This window comes from Physcomitrium patens, chromosome 14, assembly GCF_059467195.1.
Source record: "Physcomitrium patens ecotype Gransden chromosome 14, ASM5946719v1, whole genome shotgun sequence".
In the NCBI taxonomy this organism is placed as follows: domain Eukaryota; kingdom Viridiplantae; phylum Streptophyta; class Bryopsida; order Funariales; family Funariaceae; genus Physcomitrium; species Physcomitrium patens.
Window position 1 is genome coordinate 15,324,786 of NC_143423.1, and position 18,844 is coordinate 15,343,629.

General features: G+C 39.4%; 2 protein-coding genes and 1 long non-coding RNA gene across 4 annotated transcripts; 1 reads left to right on the forward strand and 2 right to left on the reverse strand.

Annotated features, from left to right (window-relative positions):
• The first annotated feature begins 673 nt into the window (after nt 1–673).
• LOC112291127 (putative cyclin-A3-1) lies at nt 674–3,699 on the forward strand. 2 transcript variants are annotated; one of them, XM_073538455.2, is made up of 6 exons: nt 674–689; nt 1,026–1,995; nt 2,114–2,416; nt 2,525–2,920; nt 3,040–3,175; nt 3,275–3,699. In XM_073538455.2, the coding sequence occupies exons 2-5, from the start codon at nt 1,318–1,320 to the stop codon at nt 3,103–3,105; spliced, it is 1,443 nt and encodes a 480-aa protein (XP_073394556.1). In that variant the 5' UTR covers nt 674–689; nt 1,026–1,317; the 3' UTR covers nt 3,106–3,175; nt 3,275–3,699. The 2 variants fall into 2 exon arrangements, with proteins under 2 accessions (XP_073394556.1, XP_090112147.1); XM_090256021.1 differs by lacking the exon at nt 674–689 and adding an exon at nt 696–888.
• Nucleotides 3,340–5,139, reverse strand: LOC112291128 (uncharacterized). The gene is made up of 2 exons (XR_002972343.3): nt 4,753–5,139; nt 3,340–4,558 (listed from the first exon to the last, which is right to left on the reverse strand). It is a non-coding gene; the product is annotated as an uncharacterized LOC112291128 (long non-coding RNA).
• A 3,524-nt stretch (nt 5,140–8,663) lies between these two features.
• LOC112290989 (DNA polymerase eta) lies at nt 8,664–13,317 on the reverse strand. Its single transcript, XM_024537894.3, has 12 exons — nt 13,005–13,317; nt 12,574–12,711; nt 12,171–12,284; nt 11,954–12,046; nt 11,665–11,813; nt 11,489–11,564; nt 11,207–11,275; nt 10,962–11,042; nt 10,654–10,789; nt 10,449–10,524; nt 9,823–10,279; nt 8,664–9,607 (listed from the first exon to the last, which is right to left on the reverse strand). The coding sequence occupies exons 1-12, from the start codon at nt 13,065–13,067 to the stop codon at nt 8,948–8,950; spliced, it is 2,112 nt and encodes a 703-aa protein (XP_024393662.1). The 5' UTR covers nt 13,068–13,317; the 3' UTR covers nt 8,664–8,947.
• Between the last annotated feature and the right edge of the window lie 5,527 nt (nt 13,318–18,844).

The following is an 18,844-nucleotide window of genomic DNA, read 5'->3' on the forward strand; positions in this document are numbered from 1 at the left end:
AGAGTGTCTGTTTGTGGTTGAAAACGCAAAAAAAGCTTGCAATTAAAGTGAGCTGAATCCAAAGCGTGGCATTGAATGAGTCAACCACCGAATTCTCACACACTCCTAGCATGTGAGAACAGACTGCGTCCTCCCTTACAGCACTGCCACCCCCCGCTTCACTTCAAAATCTCATCGCCTCTGGTTCACACACAGATTCAGCTCCAGGGTTTTCCCCTTTTTATTTGACGCTTATGGGCCAACCCGTTCGAAACGCAATCTCGTCACCTGCTGCTTGTAAAGATCGGCTTCAATGACAAGATGGAGGTTAATGAATAAGGCCAATAAATATTTCCTTCTGTTGAAACTGTAGTGCAGAGCTGAACTGTGCATTGCCCTGAAGTCATTTTTAGAAAAATTACCGAAAGAGACATGAGAAATGTTTCTTTTCGGATATATATATATATATATATATTTAGCACTTTTTTCCCTTTCGCACAATTGGAGGAAAAAGCACTCCTCCGTGCAGCCCTGAATTATGGGCTTCAAGTAGCGTCGCGCTGCTGACACGCACGAGCAAGAGCTCTTCGTTCATCCTTCGTTCGTGGGAAGCGACGGAAGCGGGAAAAAAAAAAACTTTGGAGAGGGAGGGCTTGGGATCATTGTTGCGCCCCAGGTGGGATGGTGCAGCCTGGATTTTGAGCTTCAGGGTGTGTATATGGTCCTCACAGCCCTCATTCAGGATAGTGTGTGGTCTCTTCGATTGTCTGGCTGCTGGGCTTGGCTCACCTGAGAGCTTCGTAACGTAACCGCTTGTGAGGTCTAGAGGTAGCAACCAGAAGCCAGCCGGAAGCCAGTGACATGCGGAGAATCAGTTTCAAGGGGTTCAGTTGTGCGGCTGAATTCGTAGTGAGAATTTGAGAGTTTTCTGAGGTTTTGTCTGCGTGCATGCGCGTGTCTGCCACATTTGTCTTCGTCTTGACATTCCGATAGTGAGGGCAACAGTGATTTGCAGTGGGTTTCTGATTTTTCGTATAATGTGGCAGTGAGATCGCTCTGCTGTGGCATGCGGAGGCGGGCATACTTGTGAGAGACGCCGATGAGGCGGAGCTTCGTCGGGAAGTTTGTACGTAGTTGGAAGGTTTGTCCGTCAGTGAGTTGTGGTCACCATTCCCGGGATCAAAGCTCGACGCAGTCCGCCTTTGGTTTCGCGATCTGATCGAAGATCACGACGGCGAAAAACTCTCTAGCACCAGGTACCCGTCATGTGGGTATAATTGTGAGATATCTTCTATTAATTCTAGTGGCGAAATTTGACAGACCGCGACCGCACCGACCATGGCATGTGAAGGCGGCATGCGAGCTCTTCGTTCGCGGGCGTTTCCTTTCGCAGCAGGAATTACATCATCTTTCCCGGACAATGTGAGGCAAACGAGAGCAGTGTCGAAGCGATCGGCTACCGATGACGCCAATGACATTGTCCTGCAACCCAGGAAGAGGGCTGTACAGCGGAACGGGAAACACGGTCCTCTTACCGACATTTCGAAACAGGCCAATGCTGCTTCATCTCCCTGCTTCGTGATGGACCGAATTGACTCCACCAAGGGTCAAGTCTTGAAATACAGTCAAGTTGTCGTGGGAGATGAAAACACTTACTCTCTCGGCAGCGGACAGCTGTGTGTGATGAGAAGCGATACGAACGCAGTGAAAATTGAGCTGCAAGAAGCTTCATTGGAATTCCGACCTCTAGACGCCGAATTAGAGTCCGGCCCAGAGTCGGAGAACAGTTCATCAGCGATAGGATCTGTGGAAAGACGGACTGCGCGTAACCACTTTTTATCCAATGTACCTGATGCCCGAGGGGAACGAGACGGCCTGTTCGATGACGAAAGCTTCTTAAGAAAATCATCTTCGTTGAGCGGATTGGCCTGTGTAGACATCGACACTGATCTTTTAGATCCCAAAATGTGTAGCTCGTATGCCGCAGACATTTACACGCACCTACGCATGGCTGAGGTGAGCATTTCCCTCATGTTTTGAACTTCTTGTGATACTAAACTCTTAGTCGAACTTCAGTATTCTTTTGTTTAGTTGTTACTACCGCCTAAAGTCTGTCCCTGTTTCGCTGTTCCAGATCAAACGAAGGCCAACTACAGACTTCATGGAAGTCATGCAAAAGGACATCAACCCAAGCATGAGGGGAATTCTTGTTGATTGGCTTGTCGATGTAGCTGAAGAGTATATGTTAATGCCAGACACGCTTTACTTGGCGGTATCATATATCGACAGGTTTCTTTCCTTTAATACCGTCACACGTCAACGGCTCCAGCTTCTAGGGGTATCTTGTATGCTCATTGCTGCAAAGTATGAAGAAATTTGTGCTCCGCATGTTGAGCAGTTTTGCTATATTACGGACTACACTTATCAGCGTGAAGAGGTAGATTAATACCTACTATGCCTCTATTTCATTTCGAGCTGATTGTGCTGACTCAGTGGGTCGTATGAGTTTCAAACCCTAATTATTGGCACATCACAATGTTGGCAGGTTCTAGAGATGGAAAGGAAAGTACTAATAGAGTTGAAGTTTGAGCTAACGACGCCCACAACAAAAAGCTTCTTGAGGCGATTCATTCGAGCTGCTCAAACAAATTGCAAAGCCTCAACTCTAGTCCTGGAGTCCCTCGGAAACTTTCTCGCCGAGCTTACGCTAACGGAGTACAGCTTTCTAGGATTTCTCCCGTCTATGGTAGCTGCATCAGCTGTCTATGTGGCCAAGCTTACTCTCGACCCGTCGACATGTCCGTGGGATGCGACCCTGCAACATTACACTGGCTACAGGGCATCTGAGCTTGAAAAGTGTGTAAGGATTATTCATGATTTGCAGCGGAACACTAAGAATTGTACACTTCCTGCTATTCGAGAGAAGTATAGACATCATAAGGTAATCCTGTTGTATTCACGTCATCTCACTCCTCACAATTCAAGAGATGCTCGTGTATGGTTACTTCAAAGCATGAGAGTCAGTGAGATGTGCCTGATCTGGTCTTTGTGGTCACGCAGTTCAAGTGCGTGGCAACTTTGACGCCGCCACTAGTTTTGACCCCTGAGTTTTTCAAAGATGCCTGATGTTGTCGACCAATGAGGCTTCCGTAATGCTACGAATCACCCCAACCGCAAGTTGCATGCCCTGTTAAAGGTAAGCACTACGTAAACTCTTTGTTTCCTGCTAAAGTTATCTGATTGCCTTTCTGAAGGTCATTGGGTCTAATCTGACTATTGTCTTGTTGTCATGCAGTTGAAGCGTGTGTAATGACTGGCACCAAATGACTGATTTGGGGTGACTAGGGATCGCCGATTAACCAAGGACCGTGGGGAAAAGAAGGTTTTGAGGTTAGGCAATGAAAGGACTTGTGCAGAGGTCCTGAAGCTGATTAGAGTAGGTTTTCACTGGTATTCTTCAAGGGTCTGTATTGTACATACGGTGTAACATACTGTCAGATGCCTTTGCCTGGCGCATGATTCCCTCCGGAGTAGGTGTAACATTCACTAAGCACAAATTTATGCTGTCCGAATGCGTGTTAAGTAAAGATCAACTGCGTGCCATCTTAGGTGATGACGGCTCAATGTGATCACTAGCTTCGCAGATGTAAGAGACAGGAATTCGTCTTTAGAAACTACATGTATTGTGCTCACTCTGAAGAATGAGGTTTTCAGGGAAAGTGTGCGTTGGTTTGCTCACTACCCCTTAGTATTCAGAATGACACTAAGCATCTCTTTCAGAACTTATTCGTAGAGCAGAAAAGTTACTAATACGCTGTCTGACACTCAAGTTGAATTGCCAGCTTCTCCAACGACTGTGCCGTCGGAAGGATGGAATTTTTCGTATAAATAGTAATTTGACATTTCCAAAATTGCAAAAAGAAAGATGAACTGACTCTTGTTCCCATGTCTGTGCAACTTTTTTGATTTTTGGAAGCTAGTTGTGGCAAGAATATCAGTAATCTACTTCGGTAAGTACATGTGTAAGTCATATTGTATTGCGTTCACGACATATCCACGTTGTGTTCAGAACACCAGTAGATTACCAGCAATTTGCAGGCATCTCTACAGTCTGGATCTTCACTCGCGTAATTCTTACAATACATTCAGAAGTTGAAATCTTAGATGTAAGACACGTAACCACACGTTCGGAAAGCAAAGAAGTTACACCGTGGCAGAGCATAGAGGCTCGTATAGTAGCAGGACACTAGAATGTGAATGGCAGGGCACTTGTCTGCTAAACAGCAAACCTTTAACTGCCTGGTCAGTTGCTTTTTGTGGATAATCCAGTTCTTACAAAAGGACTCCAGTCCCTCAAATTCCAATTCTCACACAAGAGGGTCACATCCTCAACCTCCTTCATCTCTCAACAGTGTGCTGTCCCTGGTAAGACAAGTGTCGTTGCTGGTCAAAGCCTTACAAGGAGTGTCCTGAGAGCTCCACTTGCATGTGCACTGCGGCCATGGCAGCCAGCAAGCCACGGAAAGTCAGTCAATTCCTAAGGCCGGTGCTCCCATGCTCTCTCCATAATGCCTGCTCTCTGCCCACTCAGAAGCCAGAAGCTTATCAGCAACCAAGTTGACAATTTCTATTCGCATCGCAAACCCTAAAGCCCAAGGACTAAACCCTATTTACATGCCTTCTAAAACAATGAGCTTCTGAGTGAGGTTAAGGTGCACCAATTTACTTCTGAGATGCTTGAATGAAACCATGACATGCTCTCTCTTGACCCACCTCAAAAACTTGGTTTTCGCAACATAGAACGGTGGGCCTGAACAAATCTTCAAAGAATAGTTAGCCTAAACATAGACTTTTCAGCTTGTAACTGTCTGTCAGTTTGAATGCCTTTTCTCAACTGCCAGAATATTAGGGCGGCCCCCTGGAGCTTTAATAGAAAAACCAACATTTATTTATGAGGCTTACTGGATCTAGTTTATCTGTACTTCTAAGAGGAAAGACTGTACGTTCGTGCCATTTGGAGAATGTGAAGTCTTGGCTTTGACTGGCTTCAAGGACCCAATTCACACGAGACCTTTCTGGCACTCTCCTCTGCCTCTGCAGCCCGGCTGTGCCCATGCTCTGATAAGCTTCTTCTGCTGCCGCTTTCTGAGCCATGGCCCCCCGAACGTACGCCGTGCCTGCTGCCTGCCTGCCAGGTATTGACACCCGTCTTACCACCCAAGTGTCGGGATCCATGAACGGGTTCTCAGCTGCGGTGCTCGTCCACGAATCCGTGTATTTCCCAGTTTTTGGCAGAACTGCCGCACATCACCGGTTTTTACAGTGGTATAAACAGGAGCCCATGATGGATATGTTCTCACCCAAGCATGAATCATAGACGTACTTTGGGAGGGGTCACTTCTGATCCCTCTTTTCATCCTCCCTCTTTCTCATTCTGCCCTTTCATATTCTTTCTTGTTAATCCTTAAGAGAGAATTTAGTTATAAAAAATTTATTATTTTTCTCAAGTGGATATATATATATATATTTTTTCTTTTTCTTTTCAATGATTTTTTTCAACCAATGTGCTTTTCAATTTCAAGTGGTAATTACATGTCATATCTTTGTTTGGCTCATATAATGGTATTAGAGTGGTTGATTTAGAGTGGGAATTTTCAAAAACATTATTCTATGATTCTTTGAGTTTTATCATATTTTGGGTTTCACCTTACAAACCAAACAGATTCTTACTTCATATATATATTTTTATATATATAGATGTATATTTTAAATTTACTTTTATAATTAGATTATTATTTTTCATAAAAAAACATCTTTTACATGTACTCAGATTGATAAAAAGAGAAAAATAAACCTACATTTCAAACTGGTTGTTTAGGTTAATTTATTCCAAACTTGAACCAAGTATTTTGATAAGTTGAATCCAGCAAATTCATTGGGGAATTTGATAGAAGAATATGAAACTCTGAATATAGTTATTACTTTCATATCTTTAAATCTCAACTTACAAAAATCAACGGCATCAAACATGTTCTTCTACAGATTACCGTCTTTAATTGAGCTCTGAAAAAATTGTGTGCAGATTACTTACAATTTGATCTTGAGTTATTTCAACACCATGATGTTTCAAAGCTTATATCCACTACTTGAATTTAAAAATAAAAATCTAGTGTGATGTTCAAAACCAAAGATTTTACTCTACACTAGTTATTATCAGCAGCACATTGATGTGAGTATATCTTGTCAAGACAGAAGACATCAAAAAAATCAAAGAAATATAAAAATGTAATTACATGACAAAGTGAAAGAGTACAAGATATTTGTAAATTGAACATATAATTTATGGTTTGGCCAAAGTTATCGCGACTAGTCTCTCTTGTGTGTTAGTCATGCCACTATTTGCTATACAGATATTTCACTGATTGCAACGCAATGTTAAAAAGGTTACTGGAAGATTGTTGGCCATCTAAATATAAACTTTAACCTGGTTTTATCTAGACCATTAGTTTGCATTGCCTTGAACCCAACAATCAATGCGGTTCTGAGCGTGTTCTGTCTTACTCCATTAATAGCATCAATCCTTACTTGCAGATGAACCTTTCCTGGACAAATGGGCATTTGAGCAACGAGAACGTTTTCTAAGTGAATCGAAATTGAAAAACAAAAATCCAGGGAGATATTTAGGGCATTGGTTTGCGTGTATTCCTGCCCTTGCTCAGGTGCGGCACAAGCAAGCAAGTTCATTGATCGTGTTCGGGCATATACCCAAACAGCATCAACCTTGTGGATTAAGTTTTATCATGGCAATGACTCTTGGAAGTCAATATCAGGCTTAAAAACCCAGGTCGTCATGCTCATCCATGCTTTAGCAGATTTTGTAACTTGTGGCATCATTGTAGCTCGTGTTTGTAGATCGACATTTATCCTTGGTTGATTGAGCTTGCAATTAAAATGAAACGGTATACTTCTCAAACAAACATGTTCTTCGGTTATAAATGTACAAAGTTCATATATCCTGGAATGATATGATTCTGGCGGTGCTTGATTGTTAGAATGCACCCGCACAACGGCTGTACTCTACGCATAGTGATCCTGTTTATCAAGTTTTCCAGTGTCCTTGTGGGTCTTGGTTAGCCTGTCACAAGTAATCTAAACTGTTGGGTTGAAAAGTATTTACTCAACTTACTCCTTGTACAGTAACCTTGCCGAGTGTTTGTTTGTTTCTTTCAACTTAGCATCATCTTCATCATCATCAAGAGAGAACTTTCTAGGATCTCAAAACAAGAGGTCATGACTCCGAGTGTGAAATCACTTAGTGTGATCCAATACGTGGAAGTTAATTAAAAATGCTTTTGTTATGGTATGTTCACCCTAATTCATCCAGGCCACATGCTCACTAACTCATGTCCAGTGGCCATGTTGAATCTGAATTGGAATCAGCTCAAGCGCTTATCAAGGTTGCTATCGAAAGCTTACAATTTTACAGACGAACAACTAGTTATTTCTCATGTCAACAGTCATTTCATCACGGAATTGTAAACAATTAGATTCTGAAGACAATTGGAAATTTGACTTGTCATACCTAACGTATTGTGTGCATCTGAGATTATTCTAGCTTGATTGGTGAAAGTTACATCTGACTATCTGAGAGTTCCATAAATTAGTCAGAAATGCGGGATTTATCAACATTGCAGAAATTCTTGCACATGTTTCTTACAGTACTGCTCTTGTATGAGTGCTCTGACATCTTTCTTTGAAATGATACTCATTCGTGATTTCCCTTTTGAAGTTTCAGCTAATGGAATCAGGTTTTGTTGTACAATGTGTGAAAGGAGAGCCACAGCTAATTTATGAATATTTTTGCTGTTAGTACATTCTCGTCAGCTATTTTTTGTAATTGTTGTCCTGTACTGAATATTTCATTTTTAATGTGACACTCATTAGTCTTGCAGCGTGTGGTCTCAAAGCGACCATTGGCGCTGAAGTCAAATTTGGGAAAAACAACGTTACGTGTGTTTCCTGGTGAAATTGAAAGATGGTAACTGGGATAGTGATGTTACAGTCACCATCATTGGTCAATAACTCAACTGCTTGCATTTCTCTTAACTTTCCTGGAAATTTTGATTCTGTGGATCCTTCCAAATTTGGATAAATCTTGGCTTCTGTTCTGTTGTTCGATGAATCTTAAAATGGCTGCTACCATGATTTTCTGCCCGAATATAAGGCAGACCACTGGATACATCCATTCCTTCACTTTTATGTTTCCTTGTTTTATTGATTTTGATTTGCGTGGTTTTGATTTTAATTTATTTTACATAAATCCAGCAACATTTCAAAAACACATGCAAATTGACATAGCGACTTCACAGATACCGAATGCATCGATACATATTGATCTTGCTGATAAGAGGGTTTAACTGGTATTAGAAGCATCGTGCATAGCTTGAGACACGTCTTGCGCGGCACAAGAGAAGAGTCCTCCGTTAATCGACAACACTTGAACTTTATCGAAGCCGGTTTCTCCATTCCACTGCCTTTAAAGTCACCTCAAGGAATGACTCCTTGACAGAACTCCGCTCATTGGGTGGTTATCGCACTCAGAGTCAGAGAACTCCTCTCATTCGGTACTTTCCATCCCTCCTACCTTCTCATGATCGTCTATGCTGCTAAAACAAGCCCAGAAGTTGTTTCAAGCATTATTATTTAGTTATTTGATACAACAGTGCTTGTTATCAGGTGTGAAGCTCTATTCTAGACCGCACTTAAACTGGTCCTTCTCGCGAGAATTCATGTTGGATTTGCAGTATGTCACTCTACTGTGCCAGGTCCCCCTCCAAAATGGAAAAAAGTTCAAATTTAACTACCTGCGAGGGCCCAAAGCCTCTAACCCTCAAAGTACTTCACTTTGCTGTGAAACTCGTCGGAAGCGATTCTACTTAAAATGTACTACAGTAGCTGATGTTAATCCCTACGCCTTGTCACAGGCTCGGAAATATGTGCCTATGCCCGGCTGCTTGGGTTGAGAGACACTGACTTGTTCTCTCGCCCGCTTACTGGAACCGTCGGGCTGTTTCTGTTTACGACCCTTCTTCGTCGGTTGCAACGACGAGCCTGCACTCTGACTCTGCCTGGATCGATATATCCCTTCTAAAATGTGCCGCTGTTCTTCAACGTCAACCGTCTCAAGATCAATACCTTCAACAAGATCCTGATGTGGATTACAAAGCGTCGTGACATCGTCATTCGAATCAGCGTGGAGGTGGGAAGCCTCACTCGTCGAAAGACGGAGCTCCTGTTCATCATGTGCAACTGTAGGCAAGGAACAGTCGGAGCCCATGTACTTGAGAGTACCTTTGCGTTTTTCCACAGGTCTTTTGGATGGAGAAACATCCTCGGTCGTTTTAGCTGGCGTTTCACCCATGATGCTTGGCGCTAATTCAGACTCGTTATGTGGAGTTGTAGGTAAAGCTGTATTGGAACCCAGATACTTCAGAATACCTTTGGGCTTTTCTGTAGACTTTTTGGATGGAGAGATGTTCGTACTTTGCCGTGCCATGGATTCATTTTGTTGGTGCGCGGTTGAGCACCCTGTGCTGCTCGTGAAAAAATGATGTATAGACTTTGTCCCCTGCTTAAACGAAGAACAATATTTAGATCCACAAGAAAAGATGATATATAAACTCGGCTCCAAGTCTGTGGCCAGTGCTCTATCATAAACCAAGTGAAGACATTCACATTCATACTGCACCCTACCAATGTTTCCCATGTACATATACAACATATCATAAAACAAGTTGTGGCGGTTCTCAGGAAGGAAGAAGAACAGCATGTTGTTCTACAGACCTGACTAGGGAGCTCCTGGAAACCACTTGCAGCAATAGCTATCCGTGTGCACGGAAACAAATCGTCAATTGATTCAACCACCCGGAAAGATGTATCTTCAAGAACCTTAGCCAAAGCCCTAGTCCTTTCTGAAACCCCACCTTGTGCGCCAACATCTAACACATTATCAGCTGTAGGGTCATCTCTTAACTCACTCAAGTCACCCTGGACCTCAACTTCAGCTTCACCTCCAGCATCTGCTGACAATTCTGCGTCCCCATCTGTGTCCGAGTATGCAGGTGATGTGAGAACTTGCAACACACTTCTGGGCATGGGTGCTGATCTGGAATGATCCGCAGAATTCTTGAACTTTCCAGACCGATAGTAGAGCTGAAACACTTTGGGTTGTCTTTGGTTCATTTCGAAATCGCGACTCATCCTAATTGCAAGGTCGTGGGAGAGTACCGACAGCCATCTCCTGAGATCAGACTCTAGCAGACATTAGCAGGGACTGTAGACAAGCTCGCAGGAATTTAAGATACAATACAAACTCTAATTTTAAGAAACAAGAGAGTATTTATATAGAAAAATACCAGCGTTGATTGGATAAAATGAGGAACCCAGCGTAAGACGGCACAAATTTTCACCTGATGCCCGCTAGTTCATTTATGGCACCAAAGCTTTTAGACGCCAGCATGGACTTCACCAGATCCTTGACTTGCACTGGCAAAAAGACACTAGCACGTTGATGAGTTTGTTATTTCAAATGCATAAGGCCATAGATCATACTAACTTATTATCCTAAAATGTGGCCATAGGAGTACTATCTGGGTATAAGTAAAGCATCCTGACCTTGCTCGGCTTTGAGTCCCTGGACTGCTTTCCATGCATATGTGCCGAGACGGTCGCCAAAGCAAGCCACTAGCGCTGCATGTGGAATCTGCTGAGCCTCGCCAGCTGTTGTGCAGCCCCACTTCTTCGTCATCTCCTGTATTACTTCCAGGATGCTTCCGTTAATGGATGTGACAAAAACTGAAAAAACGATATGGTATTGCAGGTAATTGTGTAAGAGGATGAAAGATAGTTGAAAGGCGATTTGAGATAATGATGCAACAATTTCAAGAATTTCAGGATAATAATTTAAAAAAGAAACAGCGCACCTCGCCAAGCTTGCCACCCAGAAGTTTTATTTTTTTCAACGGAAGGGCCTTCATGAGGCCAGGAACAGCCCTCGGTGGAATCTGCATATCCACGCTCCATACTCAGCCCGAAATAACGTGCAAATTAGCACATCCTATTCGTATGTGAAATCATATCTGTAAACCATGTAAGCTACTCAATGAAATGCTGCTGAATCAGGTGGGTCATATTCCAACATGCACATTGGGGGCTCACGAAAACCAACCAGTGTTTGCCGGTCTGGTTTGTTCTTCGCAGAGGCAATCTTAGCCAGCAGTTTGTTCGAAGCAATGCCCTGACCACGACGGATAAGCCTTACATATATGAATAGCTTTAAATCACAAATTCCTTTTTTTAAATGCCAAAAGGAAATTTTAAAACCAAAATTAGTCCTCATCGTGTGAGAGAATGGGCCTCAAGTACATGACTTATACAGTGGCATTCAACAGAAAATAAAATAAGAATGCATGAAAAGCTGGAATGTCATCTGAAACATAGTTAAAATTACCACAGAAATTGTGTAACCAAGCTCGTTCCGTACAGAAGCTCGCATTCGGTCAGCAATTATACTGCCTGCTAATAACCTGTTCTGTCCAAGAATACGTAGACCTTGTTAGATCCAAACATCTAAAATCGTTGAGATCCCAATGAGACAACTGCTGTGGGCAATGGTGAGAGTCATACCTGCGGTCGTAAGCATTGTAAATAGCTAAAGAACCGCCTTCAATCAGCATGACAGGAACCCCTTTCGAGGTAGTTTCAGATCCAGTTGGCTCAAGAAGCCTGTGCAGCTCGCTTTCCCAATCCATGTCCTTCTCTAGCATTTCCTCAACCTGCCAGAATTCCCCGCCATCGCTGCAAATTAGAGAATCAGGTACAAACTGCTCTAAGTTGAAAAATCACTGTAAGCATTCTCAATGTATATAATAAATGCTAAGTAACGCTTCAAAGAAAACTCTTAGCGAGGATTCACCTGTTCCGATACATCAAGGTAGGCTTCGTCAATACTTGCCCGCTCACATAGCTTGGAATATCGACGGAAGATGTTGAACACTTTAGCTGATGCCTGCACAATGTAACCAGGTAGCACTGGTTGCCTTCAATTTCAACAAAGTGACTGCAAAGAGCAAAGGAAGGGATATGATTAGAAATGATCCCTTCAAGGGTTTATCTAGAACGTGAAATCATACCTGACGGTAGCGCTCGAGCGAAGCTTTAGCATTACCGCGAGGGCCAAGTGATTCTGGAGTGCCGGGTTTATCCCCGCCAATGGTTTCCACGTGTACAAGGTGCAAATCTGGACACTACCATCCCAGTCCTCAATAAGCATACGACTCAGCAAGTATAAATTACGTGCACCAAGTACATCAACCGCATCTAGAATTGATCAGAGATCAGCCCCTAATGCAGCTAATTTGCCCCCGCACTAGTAAGGTTGAAAATTTTGTCCCAACCTAGCCTATAAACTGTGAAAATTGGTGGATACAAAGAGATTCAAAGAACCAAATCCATTTTAATCCTACCAAACAAAAATAACTCACTAATGCAACTTATCAAATCCAAAATTTGGAAAAATGCATGGGGGGAACTAACCTTGCGAAGAGCCTCCGACACTCGCTCATGCCGGACAATGCCTACCGCCCTTGCAGCATAATTAACAGCGATCAGTCCGTCCCACTGTTGCACTGCAAGCGGCTGCTCCGTGGGTATCCCCAGCCTCACTTGCTCTACCTGCACAATACCATCAACACCCTTCATGAAATCTACCCTTCAGAGCAATCTACAGACTCCACCCGCCCACAAAGCAAAAAAAAAATGTATGCAGGTAAAGCACTTACTAATTGCACATGGAGCACGCAAACACAAGATCAATGCCCGATCGGTTTCCTTCGTCAAACTAGCAATTGAATGCACGTAAACATACCCCGTAAAAACCTAATCAGTCAGCGAAGGTTTTGCACTTCAATTAAAAAACCGGCAAGAGAAAAAGTGCGTGATCAAGGTGAGGAATGATTTCAACAAACCGCGGCGTAGAAGCAATCGAGGTCGGCATGTAGCACCACCGACGTGTGCCCGTCTTCATCCATGGCGTCGCTCAAGCTCCACCACGACTCGTCGCTCTACTCTACCCTCCACATCGCACTCATCTCTCGTCTATTCTCTGCAACAGCGTTTCAATGCCGGAATTGCACTCTACTGCTTGATTTCTCACAGTCTCTCGTGGCATCCGCGCACCGAAACTTGCCGTAATTTCTTCAACGCGGGTGAGGAAACACACACACACATACACACACAAACAGGTCGGTCTTGGAAACCACGCAGAAATTCGAATTTTTGAAAAGTGCAAGTGGAAACTGCAAAAAGACCACGGTAGTCTCGTCCGCCCCGCGGTGATAGGGTTACTTGGATAGGACTTGGGTACTCATTGTTACTGTTGCAAAAAGGTTCGACTTGCGCCATTATTGATTATCTTCCTTCATCAATTAGAATAGCATTACCTTACCTTTTCTAATCAATCTTTTAAGTAATACAAAACTATTTCACAATCAAAACATATAATTCTTTTTTTTTTTTTTTTTTTTTTTTGTTCTAGTTATCTTTTAGATATTGTCACAACTTCTCTTTATGTATTATATTATACAAGATAAAAACTTCTTCTATCTTTTACTAAGAACTATTAGAGATCTTTCATTTATAAGTTATAGTTCATTTTTTTCTTGAATAAAGACAAGGGTCAAAAGTGAGCAAACTTCTTCAACAATTCAATTATAACTCTAAGTTTTGTAAAATAAAAAGGTTAAAAAATAAAATATATTTATATTAATCAAGAAAATAAAATAACAAGATTATTTTGATTTTTTATTTCTTAAGAATATAAAAAAAACTTATCCTCAAAAAATTAATCTTTATATTATACAATAATAATAATAATAATAATAAAAAATATATATACAAAATATTCTTTATATATCAACTGTTTTTATTGTATATTTTAGTTGTTGAATATACATATTCTAAATAGAAATATATATATTTAAAAATATGAATACAAGCATAAAGTTGTATACATTGAATTATTAAAAATATAAATTTAGATAGACTTGTTAAAGACAAAATATTTGTGTATAATTAAGAATACAAAAAAAAAAAAATTATATATTTATATTTATATTTATATTTTTTTAATAAAAAAATAATATTTATACATTCTAGTATACAATTGTTTCTACGTTCCAATGTATAATTGTTTATGTATTCCAATATACAACTGTTTATACATTCTAATATACAACTATTAATGCATTCCAATGTACAACACTATATGCATTCTAATATACAACACTTTATACAATCCAATATACAACACTTTATGTATTCCAATATATAACTGTTCATGCATTCCAATGTACAACACTATATGCATTCTAATATACAACACTTTATACAATCCAATATACAACACTTTATGCATTTCAATGTATAAAACTTTATGCATTCTAATGTACAACTATTTATGTGTTCAAATATATAACTGTTTATGTATTCCAATGTACAATTGTTAACGCATTCTAATATGCAACTATTTATGCATTCCAATATACAACTATTTATGCATTCCAATGTATAATTGTTTATGCATTCCAATGTACAATAATTTCTACATTCTAATATATAAATTTTTATTCATTCCAATATACAACTATTTATGCATTCTAATATATAAAACTTTATGCATTTCAATATACAACACTTTATGCATTTCAATATACAATTATTTATGCATTCCAATATACAACATTTTATGTATTCCAATATATAGCATTTTATGCATTCCAATGTACAACTATTTATGCATTCCAATATACAAATATTTATGATTTCCAATGTACAATTATTTATGCAATCCAATATACAACTATTTATGCATTCCAATATACAACTATTTATGCATTTCAATCTATAACATTTTATGCATTCCAATGTACAACATTTTATGCATTCCAATTTACAACTGTTTATACATTCCAATGTACAATTCTTCATGTATTCCAATATACAACTGTTCATGCATTCCAATATACAACTGTTTATGCATTCCAAGATACTGTCAAGGACAAGAATATGATAAAAATAAATAAACAAGTGAAACTTCTCTCAAAAAAAGATGACAAAATAGAAATAACTTGATATGTATATTAAGAAAGAAATTGGAATGGCTATTACCAAAAACTAAGAAAACTAGAGACCCTTGAAACTAGATTAGAAGCAAGAAAAGAATTGATAAGAGTGAAGAAGGCTTCACTCTTGTCTCTATATATACTATCTAACTAGGGGCTATATGGTGATATTCTATAGGATCTCCAATATGTGTTGACTTTGTAAGACACACGCCTTGACTTACAAGGTAAGTTTTTTTACGTGTGGACCACATAGTTAGCTTGGTCTTCAAGCTAACAACATGTGTGGTACATGGCCAACTTGTTGACCACGTTTCTAATCCAAAAAGTCAATTAAAGACACATATAAAGTCAAAGCAATGTCTATAAAGATTCTAAAAAGCTTCCATAGTAAATATTATAGAACTAACTTACTTTTATTTATTTTTACTTATTTCTACCTATTTATACATGTAATTATTGGATAACATGCATATGTCTATGACATTATCCCACCTTCTAGGAACGAGTTCCACGAGGAATGGTCATCATATGTTGAGAAAATCTATGATACGATGAATTGTATTCGCCACATACTCTGATCTTTGTTCTCTTTGAAGATGATTGATAGGGCCTCTCAACCATCGATAGTGTCCCATATCGGGGCGAGAAGACAATCCAGTTATTTGATCATTGTTAAGGCCTTCATAACTTCCTTCGAATAAAATATTTGAAACATCGTCAAGAGTTGTTCCTACCTCTAGTAAAATCACCAAACATTGGTAGTCCCTTCCAAGATCATGATATTAAATCTATTGTATCTCGCAATCTATTCAAGGAAGAACATGTCGTTCTTGAAGATCTTCATCTCAATTGCATCATCTTAAAGGTTGTGACAATCGTAAAGTCTCGTTCGGCAGGTCAACAAACGAAGGCTCTTGAGTCAAATCTATTGATTGTTGGTTCTCCATCTTCTCAGCATCACAACTACAAAGAAGCTACAAACAAAGATTGAAAGTAGAATGATATCTTGCTTAGATCCTATTTCTTTTATAAAGAAGGTTTTCATCTTAATTTTGATGGATGTCATCAATGAAAAGCCTCCACCGCCTTTGCTGTATTTCTAAGATTCTTTACTCGCTCACATGTGTGTTTACTAATATCATATCTGTACCAATGGACGAGATATTCTAATTTATTTTGGCGCCTCCTTGAATCTAAGACTTCTTCCACTTTAAATTCTTTATTATTGTTCACTTTTATAAGAGGAGGTGGAACTTGTCTTCTTCTTGATATGTCCGCTTTCTTCTATGGTTCAAGAAGAGACATGTAGAATACTGGATGGATTTTCATTGACTCCGGTAGATGTAAACGATATGCAATTGAATTGATTTGTGCAGAAATAGAAAATGGTCCAAGCCTTCGATAGTCCAACTTGTCACAAGGACGAGTCGTCTTGATATTGCGACAAAGAAACCATACCTTATCACCCATGTGGAATGGTGGTTGTTCCTTTTGATAGACATCTCATTGATCTTTTGTTATTTTTGAGCTTCTTTTAATTGCGCCTTCATCGTTGCATGTAACTCTGACAAATGAATTGCCAAATCTTTCGCAGTAGGATTATCAAATTTTGAAAATTCAAAAGTATCAAGTTGTGGATCATGACCATAATTGATAAAAAAAGATGTTTGTTTTATAGAAGAATATACCATATTATTGTAAGCAAACTCTGCCAATCGTAAAAGAGTTGTCCAATCATCTTATTGGTAGTTAATGGTACATCTTAAATACTACTCCAAAACTTGATTAACATGCTTTGTTTGTCCATCAATTTGAGGATGGAATGTCGAAGTTAGTTTTATATCTACTTTTAGAATCTTGAAAAGAATCCGCCAAAATTTGGATACAAATTGAATTCTCCTATCTGATATAATATCTTTGAATAATCTATGATAGCGATAGATATTGTCAAAAAAGAGCTTAGCTATTTCTTCATATGTGATGGATTTTGTACATGGTATAAAATTTTCCATCTTAGAAAAATGATCTACTATCACAAATATAGAGTCATAAGAATCTGAGATTAGAAGATCTGTGATGAAATCCATAGAAAGAAAAGACCATGGTTGTTTTGGAATAGGTAATGGCTGAAGAAGTCTTTAAGGTCAATGACAAGGAGTTTTTGATCTCGAGCAAACATCACAAGATTGTACAAAATTTTTAACTACTTTCTACATTTGGGGCCACCAAAAGTCCCTAGATATTAGTTCCAAAGTTTTATTGTATCCAAAATGTCTTGTTGCTAGAAAGTCATGAGGAGCTTGAAGAACACATAATCAAGCTCATCTTTTGACTGAACTTGCTTAATGAAAGTTGAATCAACAGTTAGTATTGATTTCATTGCTCGAAGATGAAGATGCTCTGGCTTCAAGAGAATTATTAGTTGTTGATCAAAAGCAACATCTCTTTCTTATGGTGCAAGATAAGATTGTCTAGAGAGTGCATCTTACAAATCTTGTTGTATTTCTAGTTGATAAGTGATCTTGAATTCGAATCTTGACAAAGACATACTCCGACGAGCTTGGCGACAATTCAAAATATGTGGTGACATAAAATATTCAAGGTTCTTGTGATCCGTATACACTGTGACTGGGCTAGAAGCACCTTCTAGATAAAGGTGCCATTATTGAAACAAATCCATGATTGCAAGAAGTTCTTTGTCATGGAACTTGTAATTGATCTCGGCTACTGAAAGTTTTCTAGAATGAAAAGCTATTGGATGAAGTTTATCATGTGTTCCTATTTGTGATAATACGACATCCAAAGCAAAGTCTAATGCATTTGTTTCCATAAAAAATGGCTTAGAAAAATTGAAGCAATATAAGATTGCTGCAGAAACAAAGGCTATCTTTAAAGCTTCAAATGCTACTTCAGCTTCTTGATTCCATTGAAGTTTGTCTTAATAAGTCAAACGTGTAAGTGGAGTTTCAACTTGAAAGAAGTCTTTGATGAAGATCCGACAGTAGTTGGCAAATCTCAAAAAGCATTGGACATCTCTAACGGTTTTTGGAATCTTCCAATCTATAATAATTTGAACTTTCTTAAGATCCATCATAAGTCCATCATTTGAAATGATGTATCCTAAAAAGTCGACTTGAGTAGTGTGAAATACACACTTTTCTATCTTGGCATAAAGTCCAGTATCTTTTAATTTTTGTAATATATGACGAACATGAAGTTCATGTTCTTCTAAGTTCTTATAATAGATTAAGATGTTATCTAGGTAACTATTATTCTTGTTACGTTCAAGCTTCAGTAGATCAAAGCAATTGAACTAATAGAGGTGGATTCAAATACGGAAAAAGATTGGTTATATGAATTAGGTCTGTTAGTGTCACAATTGACTGTATTTTGGCTATCTAAAATCAAATATCAAACTACAAAACATCGAGGCTTATTACTTCCATCTTAATTCAACCCATAATTCATTCTACAATTATCTATTCAACAATACTTCTCTCAATCACTATTATTCATAAGCAAATAATAAAGAAAATAAAGAGGTAGCACCAAGCTTATCCCGGCTTACGACTCTCAGTATGGCTCTCGGCTTATGACTCTCAGTCTAGCTCTCGGCTTGCGATTCTCAGTTTGGCTCTCAACTTATGACTCTCACTCTGGCTCTCGGCTTACGACTCTCAGTT